General features: G+C 44.5%; 1 protein-coding gene across 2 annotated transcripts in view; it reads right to left on the bottom strand.

The window, feature by feature from the left end:
* The window catches only part of KHDRBS1 (KH RNA binding domain containing, signal transduction associated 1), a 29,393-nt gene that overhangs the window by 3,957 nt on the left and 14,983 nt on the right, over positions 1-10,453 (bottom strand). For both annotated transcript variants that reach the window (XM_069035847.1, XM_069035844.1), the window contains exons 7-9: positions 9,021-9,088; positions 8,771-8,829; positions 3,148-3,344 (exon numbers count right to left, since the gene is read on the bottom strand). In XM_069035847.1, the coding sequence (XP_068891948.1) occupies positions 3,247-3,344; positions 8,771-8,829; positions 9,021-9,088 (225 nt within the window). In that variant the 3' untranslated portion in view covers positions 3,148-3,246. The remainder of the gene's footprint in view (positions 1-3,147; positions 3,345-8,770; positions 8,830-9,020; positions 9,089-10,453) is intronic.

Genomic DNA, 10,453 nt, shown 5'->3' with positions numbered 1-10,453 from the left:
GCGAATTAAAAGGAAATTTGTGAGGCTCCTCGACGGAAGCAGAGATGCCAAAAAAGAAAAGAAAAGAAGAAGAAGAAGAAGAAAAAATAAGGAGAAAGAAAGAAAAAGAGAAGATTCCTGCATGCAATTACACATGAAGGAAAAACATGCAACTTCAGCTGAGCTATGGACATTTCACAGGAAACAGCAATACTGGGGGGGCTAAAAAGTTGATTTTTTTAAACAACTGAGCAGAATTTGGGGTTTTTTTTGGGGGGGGGTGGGGCAGTAGCAAGACTAGCTTGGATTCATGTCGGTTTTCCATCCTTTATCCTTTAAAAATACAGGATATTTAAAGGTTCCTTCTGGCCCACATTCCATCACAGTGCATTTGCCAAGGGCACGTTATTAAAAGTTATTGCTAATTTATGCTGGAGCCATGTGGGTTGTTTTTAAATGTTTATATTTTAAACATTTTTTTTGTTGTTGGTTTTTTGGGGAGGGGGGGTGTTTTTGTCAGGTTTGTTTTGTGGGTTTTTTTGTGGTGTTTTTTTTTTGCTGGTTTTTTTTTTCCTTTCCCCTTTTACATTAAATTAACATCTGAAGGGTTGGCTGGGTAAAAGTTTACGTCACGAGTTTATGGAAAAGAGAAATGTGCTATATTAAAATCAGACATTTAGGTTACCTTTTTGGGCTTTGCGATGCCTGTTAGCTTTACACATCCTGATTTCTCCTGCTGATAATTTTCCTTTAAAAGGGGGGCATAGGCTGATCTTTTCATCACATTATGCCCTGAAAGCTGACTCCAAACCAGTGTTGAAAATTCAGTTATTTGCACTTTAATAACAGATCTACAAATACAACTTTTGTGTGGTTTTATTTTTTAAATATTCCCCTCATGCGCTGCCACAAGCAGTTGTTTGGTTTTTTTTTTTTGTTTTTCCCTAAAATTCGATTTTTCACCCCCGAGCAGTTTAATCCTCTCCCCCTAAAAATTCCAAATTCTTCTGCTGGATGGGAAATACAAACCAGGAAGCATTAACTTTTAAATAGAAATCTTAACTAGAAATAGAAATCTTAAATATCTACACATCCACACCCCTCTCAGAAAGGATTTGAGGAGCAGCTGCAGCACCGGCCACCAAGAAAAATCCATTTTTAAAGTGGTTTTTTTCCAAGTAAAAGCTGCCTGGAAGCAGGAAGGGCATCATCTTAGCCAAGGGAAGGGGTTACAGAAAGCAACTTCCTTGGAATTCTCAGCATTCCTACTTCAACCAGCCCTGCCAGCCTCTGGAATATCCTCTGAGGCCACCTGAAATCGGAATCATCAAGCAAAGAACCAGCAAACACTTTCCAAATTCAGATTTCTGCCACAGTCCAGGCTCAAAACTGCTTTCAGCAACTTCCAGGGGGTGAAAAACAATTTGTTCTTTGTCTTTTTCATATAAATATATATTTAAAAATAAATTTAAGCTCAAGGAGCTCGAAAAATTTCCTTTTTTTTTTTTTTTTTTTTGGCATGAGAATGACCAAAAAACCACCATTTTTAGAAATGCCTCCACAGTTTAAAAATAGTAATAATAATAATAATATTAGTAATAATAATAGTGATAATAATAGTGATAATAATAGTGATAATAATAGTGATAATAATAGTGATAATAATAGTGATAATAATAGTGATAATAATAGTGATAATTAATAATAGAGATAATAATAGTGATAATAAGTTATAATAATAGTGATAATTATAATAGTAATAATTATAATAATAATGATAATAATGATAATATTAATAATAATAATAATAATAATAATAATAATAAAGACAAATTAGCTTTAGCCTTAAAGTTATTGGAAAAAAAAAACAAAACCAAAAACCTCCAAAAAACAAATGACAATTCATCACATTTACTTGGATTAAAAAAGGACTAAACTTTATTGACAAATTCCACAGACATTGTGACACGTTTTTAGCTACCTAGTTAGGCAGGCTTTACACATGTAGCATTTTTTCTCTTCCAGAACAGAGTGGGAGGACAGTGCACAAATCCAATTAGGACTTTCTCTTATGTACAAAGTGAAATTTTGGATCATTTTTTAGCTTTTTTTTAAAATTTGTTTTATTCGTTTTACAGCTGCAGTGTCCCTCTTTATGCAAAGCTCGTGCTGAGATACACTTGAACAAGTCGCTGGGACTGCTGAAAATTCAGATTTTGTCTCTTTTTTTGGGTGGGTTTGGAATTTGTCTCGGATTTTCTGCCCCCAAGCACTACAAAAAATGAGAATTTGACAGGCCTACCCATGGAATATTCTTTCTACTATCAAACACTGGGCAATTAGAGCCATGCTTTGTATTTTTTCCCCTTAAAAGTTGTTCATTTAGAACCAAACTAAGAACCCCTTTCCACTGGAAAAATCTTCCCAAGCATATCTCAACACTGCACGGGGGGGGCTAGATTTCAAAATCCACATAAGAAAAGTCAATTTTTTTACCAACCTAATTTTTGTTTTAAGTCAATTCTCTTTAGAAAATGCTATTTAATTTGTTTTGAGGATGCTTTGGGTTAAAATTTAAACTTCAAGATTCACCAGCAATCTCCTTTTAAAGGTTTGGCATCTGAAGTTATATATATATTTTTTTTTTAAAATGGTGGCAGCCACTACTGTTACATTATGATTTTAATTCTTAGAAATAACCCTGAATTTTGAAATGTAGCCTACTTGGGGATTCTGCAACTACAACCTTTATGGGATCCTTTAAAACAAACTTTAAAAGTTTTAACAAAACCTTAATTTCATAACTGCTAAGCAAAGCATTTCACTTTGGAAACTAACATATTTTTAGCTTTTTTTTTTTTGTGTTTTTTTTTTTGTTTTTTTCTTTGTTTTTTTCCTTAAAAAAGGTACAGTTGTGGTTTTTTTTTTTACCTAAAACGACAAAGAAAGAAAAGGCCACCTACACAGTGAAGAAGAAGAAAAAAAAAAAAAAAAAAGAAAAAAACCCCCCCAAAAAATAAGAATAATAAAAATTAAAAACTTCTCCTCTAAATCTATTTAAACTCATCTCCAAAAAGTTCCTACGTACAGAAGCCAAAAATGCAAGGTGAGGATGGAGCGGGGAGGGGAAAAAAAAGGGGCCAGGAAGAAAAACAGGGAGACAATTACTTGTGTGGTGTGGGTAAAGCAACGGGAATCCTGGGAGATACAAGAACCAGTAACAACTGTTTGCTCCTAAATTGGGATTTTTTCCCTCATTTTTGTGTTTTAGTAGCGTCCATAGGGGTGCTCTCTGTAGCCCCCCTTCACTGGCCTGGCCGGAGGGGCCTTCAGGGAGGGCCGGGTTCCATTCCAGTCATCTTGGCCTGTGGGGAAAAGGAGGAGAAAAGTCAGGGGTGGGGGAGGAGTTGTGGGGGGTCAGCCTTAAAAATGGGGTGGGGAAAAGGGGGGTGGGGTGGTCCTGAAAAAAAGCGGCGTCCAAAGAGATTGTGATCCCACAAAAGGAGATTGTGATCCCACAGAAAAGCTTGTGATCCCCCAGAAAGAGCTTGTGATTCCCCAAAGGAGATTGTGATCCCACAAAAGGAGATTGTGATCCCACAAAGGAGATTGTGATCCCACAGAAAAGCTTGTGATCCCACAAAAGGAGATTGTGATCCCACAAAAGGAGATTGTGATCCCACAGAAAAGCTTGTGATCCCACAAAAGGAGATTGTGATCCCACAGAAAAGCTTGTGATTCCCCAAAGGAGATTGAGATCCCACAAAAGGAGATTGTGATCCCACAAAAGGAGATTGTGATCCCCCAAAGGAGATTGTGATCCCCCAAAAGGAGATTGAGATCCCACAAAAGGAGATTGTGATCCCACAAAAGGAGATTGTGATCCCACAAAGGAGATTGTGATCCCCCAAAAGGAGATTGTGATCCCACAGAAAAGCTTGTGATCCCACAAAGGAGATTGTGATCCCACAAAGGAGACTGTGATCCCACAAAAGGAGATTGTGATCCCACAGAAAGAGATTGTGATCCCACAAAAGGAGATTGTGATCCCACAAAGGAGCTTGTGATCCCCCAAAGGAGATTGTGATCCCACAAAAGGAGATTGTGATCCCACAGAAAAGCTTGTGATCCCCCAGAAAGAGCTTGTGATTCCCCAAAGGAGATTGTGATCCCACAAAGGAGATTGTGATCCCCCAAAGGAGATTGTGATCCCACAAAGGAGACTGTGATCCCACAAAAGGAGATTGTGATCCCACAAAGGAGATTGTGATCCCACAAAAGGAGATTGTGATCCCACAAAGGAGACTGTGATCCCCCAAAGGAGATTGTGATCCCACAAAGGAGACTGTGATCCCACAAAAGGAGATTGTGATCCCACAAAAGGAGATTGTGATCCCACAAAAGGAGATTGTGATCCCACAGAAAAGCTTGTGATCCCCCAAAGGAGATTGTGATCCCACAAAAGGAGATTGTGATCCCACAAAGGAGATTGTGATCCCACAAAAGGAGATTGTGATCCCACAAAAGGAGATTGTGATCCCCCAAAAGGAGATTGTGATCCCACAAAGGAGATTGTGATCCCACAAAGGAGATTGTGATCCCACAAAGGAGATTGTGATCCCACAAAAGGAGATTGTGATCCCCCAAAGGAGATTGTGATCCCACAAAGGGAGATTGTGATCCCACAAAAGGAGATTGTGATCCCACAAAAGAGATTGTGATCCCACAAAAGGAGATTGTGATCCCACAAAAGGAGATTGTGATCCCCCAAAAGGAGATTGTGATCCCACAAAGGAGATTGTGATCCCACAAAGGAGATTGTGATCCCACAAAGGAGATTGTGATCCCACAAAAGGAGATTGTGATCCCCCAAAGGAGATTGTGATCCCACAAAGGGAGATTGTGATCCCACAAAAGGAGATTGTGATCCCACAAAGGAGACTGTGATCCCCCAAAGGAGATTGTGATCCCACAAAAGGAGATTGTGATCCCACAGAAAAGTTGTGATCCCACAAAGGAGATTGTGATCCTCCAAAGGAGACTGTGATCCCACAAAAGGAGACTGTGATCCCACAAAGGAGATTGTGATCCCACAAAGGAGATTGTGATCCCACAAAAGGAGATTGTGATCCCACAAAAGGAGATTGTGATCCCACAAAAGAGATTGTGATCCCACAAAAGGAGATTGTGATCCCACAAAAGAGATTGTGATCCCACAAAAGGAGATTGTGATCCCACAAAGGAGACTGTGATCCCACAAAGGAGATTGTGATCCCACAAAGGAGATTGTGATCCCACAAAGGAGATTGTGATCCCACAAAGGAGACTGTGATCCCACAAAGGAGATTGTGATCCCCCAAAGGAGATTGTGATCCCCCAAAAGAGATTGTGATGCCAGAGAAAGAGCTTGTGATCCCCCAAAAGAGCTCGTGATGCTTCAAAGCAGCTCATAATGCCCCAAAATCCAGCTTGTGATCCCCCAAAATCCAGCTCGTGATCTCCTCAAACAGCTCAAGATCCCCCAAAACAGCTCATAATGCCCCAAAATCCAGCTCATGATCCCCCAAAACAGCTCCTGATCTCCTGAAACAGCTTGAGATCCCCCAAAACAGCTCGAGATCCCCCAAAAGAGCTCATGATCCTTCAAAGCAGCTTGTGATCCCTCAAAACCAGCTCATGATCCACCAAAAGTGATCCCCAAAACAGCTCCACCAAAACAGTTCCACCAAACAGCTCATAATGCCCCAAAATCCAGCTCCTGATCCCCCAAAATCCAGCTCCTGATCCCCCAAAACAGCTCATAATCCCCCAAAATCCAGCTCCTGATCCCCCACAACAGCTCCTGATCCCCCAAAACACGTCGTGATCCCCCAAAAGAGCTCGTGATGCTTCAAAACAGCTCATCATCCCCCAAAACAGCTCCCCAAAATAGCTCAAAATCCCCCAAAACAGCTCCACCAAAACAGCTCATAATGCCCCAAAATCCAGCTCGTGATCCCCCAAAACAGCTCCTGATCTCCCAAAACAGCTTGAGATCCCCCAAAACAGCTCATAATGCCCCAAAACAGCTCGAGATCCCTCAAAAGAGCTCATGATCCTTCAAAGCAGCTTGTGATCCCTCAAAACCAGCTCATGATCCACCAAAAGTGATCCCCCAAAGCAGCTCCACCAAAACAGCTCATGATCCCCCAAAATCCAGCTCGTGATCCCCCAAAATCCAGCTCGTGATCCCCCAAAATCCAGCTCAAGATCCCCCAAAATCCACCTCGTGATCTCCCAAAACAGCTTGAGGTCCCCCAAAAGAGCTCGTGATGCTTCAAAGCAGCTCATAATGCCCCAAAAGAGCTTGTGATCCCCCAAAATCCAGCTTGTGATGCACCAAAAGTGATCCCCAAAACAGCTCGAGATCCCCCAAAAGAGCTCATAATCCCCCAAAACAGCTCAAGAACCCCCAAAAGAGCTCATGATCCTTCAAAGCAGCTTGTGATCCCTCAAAACCAGCTCATGATCCACCAAAAGTGATCCCCAAAACAGCTCAAGATCCCCCAAAATCCAGCTCATGATCCCCCAAAATCCAGCTCATGATCCCCCAAAATCCAGCTCAAGATCCCCCAAAATCCAGCTCGTGACCCCCCAAAACCCACCTCGTGATCTCCCAAACACCTTGAGATCCCCCAAAAGAGCTCGTGATGCTTCAAAGCAGCTCATAATGCCCCAAACCAGCTTGTGATCCCCCAAAATCCAGCTTGTGATGCACCAAAAGTGATCCCCAAAACAGCTCCACCAAAACAGCTCGAGATCCCCCAAAAGAGCTCATAATCCCCCAAAATCCAGCTCGTGATCCTCCCAAACAGCTCCAAGAACAACTCCTGATCCCCCACAACAGCTCGTGATCCACCAAAAGAGCTCCCCCAAACCATTTGCTGCTCCATCCCTTTGAAAACACAGGAGAATTCACATTTTTTGGGAGCAGACAAGACACACCTGCCAGTGCTGCACCAGCAACAGGACAGGGCACCCCCCAGCACATCCCAAACCCTCCTGGCCACGCAATCCTGGCACAGTGGAAGGTGTCCCATGGCAGGGGATGATCTTGAAGGTCCCTTTTGCTCCAAACCATTCCAGAATTCCACGAAAAAAGCAAACAGAGTTTCCTTGCAACATCCATCCCTGATTGCTGCGTCCTCAAATCCAACGTCCCAAAACACCAAACCCCTTCCTCCCACCACATTCCTGCTTTCTCCCAACTATCTCTGGCCCAGCTCTGTGATTTTTTTTTTCCCCCTAATTCTGTTTTCAGGGAAGCAGAGAGCCAAGGAAATCGTTGTGGATAAACAGAGGAGCTGGGGCAGCTCCGTCCCAGGAGCGTTGTGGCCTCCCAGTCCCGGCCAGCTCGGAGCAAGCAGGAGGGACAAAGGGCTCTTTGTCCTCTGGGAGTGAACACAGGCAAACCCTGGGAAGAGCCAAGAGTTCTTGGGAGCAGCTGTGCTGGAAAACATCCCTGCTCACGCACCTGGGTTTGGATTTAAACCCAGAGCAGGGAACATCCTGAGGCTCCTGGATTGGAACTCCGGCCTCGGAGCAGGGTGAGCAGGAGACAACAACGCTGCTTCCCTAATTCTGCCATTGCCAGCAGAATAATCCTGAATTCCCAGCTCCCAGGGGTCCCAGGAAGCCCCTCCAGCTGGTTGTGAATGTCACTCCCTGCCCTCACTCAGATGTGACAGGGACTGGTTCCAACCACATGGAATTCCAAGCCTTTAAGCAGCTCGCTGGAGAGCTTTGGGAATTTGGGATGTTATGTGGTCTGGAAAATTCCTTGGGGTCCCCTCCCAATTTCCCTGTGTGAGGAGCAGGAAAGGCCTTGGTTGTGTCTAAGCCCTGCCCAACAAGAAGAAAACTCCTCTGGATCATCAGCACAAATCCAGACTGGATCCCAGAGGAAAACGGGAGGAAAATGAACTCTGGCTCAGCCCAGAGCAGCCCAGGCTTGTGTGGGGACAGAGGACAATGATTCCTTCTCATTGCCACATCCAGATGCCATTCCAAGCCTGGCTTCAAAAATAAATGGGAAGCAGGAGGCAGAGGGGACCTTTGGAGTGATGGTGTTTGTTAATTCCTTGTTTTACTTTGCTTTTCCCACTGAATTTTATCCCAGCCCATTAATTCCCTCTCTTCCACCCTTCCCATTCTCTCCCCATTCCATGAGTGAGGAGTGAATGAGTGAGCAGGGTTTTGGTTGCCCTTTGGGGTTAAATCACTAAATTTTGGTTCAGCCCAGCCTAAGTTGGGAGTTCTACATAATTCAGATTAGCTAAGCTTTGCCTACTGAGTCACACTGAGCCCAAGTGGCTCCACACAGCCAAGGAGAGGCCTCCTGATGATATTTAAATCCCATTTTTGAGCAGATCTACAGCCCAGAGTCAGGATCAGGGCTTTTGAGGATAGAGGAAGCAGATGGAACCACATCAAATCCAGCCCAGGAGAACCAGACTGCAGCACAAGTGCTGTGGGTGGAAATCCAGACCTCCTGAAATATTCTAAAGCTACAAGGAAATGAAGACATTTCCAGAGTTAAAAAATGGGATTTTTTTTTAAAGCCTCACCTTTGAGACAATCAAATTTGATAAGAATCTAAACCCCCAGCAACCTTGTTCAGACCTAGATAAAATCACCACAAAAACCACTCGAGCTTCTCCTCAGATTTTTTTTTGTCCACACATTGGAAAACCTGAAAATTGACCACAAGCAATTCCCAACCTTTTCCCTATCCCAAAATTCCCAGACATACCATAAGCTTCATAGGTTTCCTGTGGCTCCCCATGTCCATAATCATAATATTCTGTGTCCCTGGAAAAGCAACGAGGTGGTTACACCCAGGGAAATCCCATTCCCACCCCTTCCCCAAAAATCGGTGTCATTCCCTGGATTCCAGCAGAACTCCACAGCTCAGGAATGTTTCCATTGGCTTAAAATGGGATTTAAAAAACCAGGGAAAAAGGTCATGCAGCATTCCTTTGGGAAAAGGGAAGCCAACTCACCCTTGGCCCTGGCTGTAGTAGCCCTCGTACCCCTCGTAGCTCTGGTCTGCGTACGTGTCATCGTAGCCCTGGGGAGGGTGGGGACAAAAATGTCACAAAAAAAAGGACAAAAGAGGAGTGGAAGAACCAAATCCAACCTACAGCAGCTTCCAGAGGAGCCTGGAAATCCTGCCCTGCCACAGGGAAAGGGCTCAGGCCCAGCGTGGAGGCAGCAGAGCCCTGCTGTGCTCCGTGGCTCGGCAGGGATAAATCATATTTGTATTTATTTAGAAATCATTCCATCTCCAAGGCTCCATAAATCCGTGTGCCAGGAGAGCTGGAACTGTGTTACCACGGAAAGGTTCTTCCCCCAGAGGGTGCTGGGCACTGGAAAGGCTCCCCAGGGAATGGGCAGAGCTCCAGGATAATGCTCCCAGGGATGCATAGGGTGGGATTTTGGGGTGTCTGTGCAAGGCCAGGAGCTGGGCTGGAGGATCCCTGGGGATCCCTCCCTAATTCCATAATTTTGTGTCATCTAAACCCCACATTTACAACCCCCAAACTTTGAACTTTTCAGTGAAAAAACCCACAACATTTTGCTGAGAAGAAAAACCCAATTTTCAGGTGTCTCAGGATTTGTGATCATTCCCAAAAAATGCTCTTGTGCATCCAAACCAGTTTCCCATTTTCCCTTTGGAACACCAACAGCACAAATGCCAAAATTAGCTTGGCAGAAGGGTGCTGCCGAGTTATAGGGCTTGAAACACCCCCCTGTTCATTCCAATATTGACTTTTTAGGGCATTTTTGATGCTTCCTGAAGAATTCCCTTGCAGAAAGAGAGCGTGAAATGCGAATTCCATCCATTTTTGGATGTCATTTTTTACACCGTGCCCTGACAGCCACAGAAAACTTCTTTTATAAAAACCAACCCTTACTCTGGATTTAGGACACCTGGAGTTCCCTGCTCTGAGGGCTAAAGAGGCCGAGGAGGTCACCCAGCACCATCCCAGGGGTCCTTGGTGATCCCAGAACCATCCCAGTGGTCCCTGGTGATCCCAATACCATCCCAGGGGTCCCTGGTGATCCCAGCACCATCCCAGTGCTCCCTGGTGATCCCAGAACCATTCCAGTGGTCCTTGGTGATCCCAGCACCATCCCAGTGCTCCCTGGTGATCCCAGAACCATCCCAGGGGTCCCTGGTGATCCCAGAACCATCCCAGGGGTCCCTGGTGATCCCAGCACCATCCCAGTGCTCCCTGGTGATCCCAGAACCATTCCAGTGGTCCTTGGTGATCCCAGCACCATCCCAGTGCTCCCTGGTGATCCCAGAACCATCCCAGGGGTCCCTGGTGATCCCAGAACCATTCCAGTGGTCCCTGGTGATCCCAGAACCATCCCAGTGCTTCCTGGTGATCCCAGAACCACCCCAGGGGTCCCTGGTGGTCCCAGAACC

This window comes from Aphelocoma coerulescens, chromosome 23 (genome assembly GCF_041296385.1).
Source record: "Aphelocoma coerulescens isolate FSJ_1873_10779 chromosome 23, UR_Acoe_1.0, whole genome shotgun sequence".
NCBI classification, from domain to species: Eukaryota; Metazoa; Chordata; class Aves; order Passeriformes; family Corvidae; genus Aphelocoma; species Aphelocoma coerulescens.
Note: the sequence above shows the minus strand (reverse complement) of the source record. Positions and strands in the feature narration are given on the sequence as shown.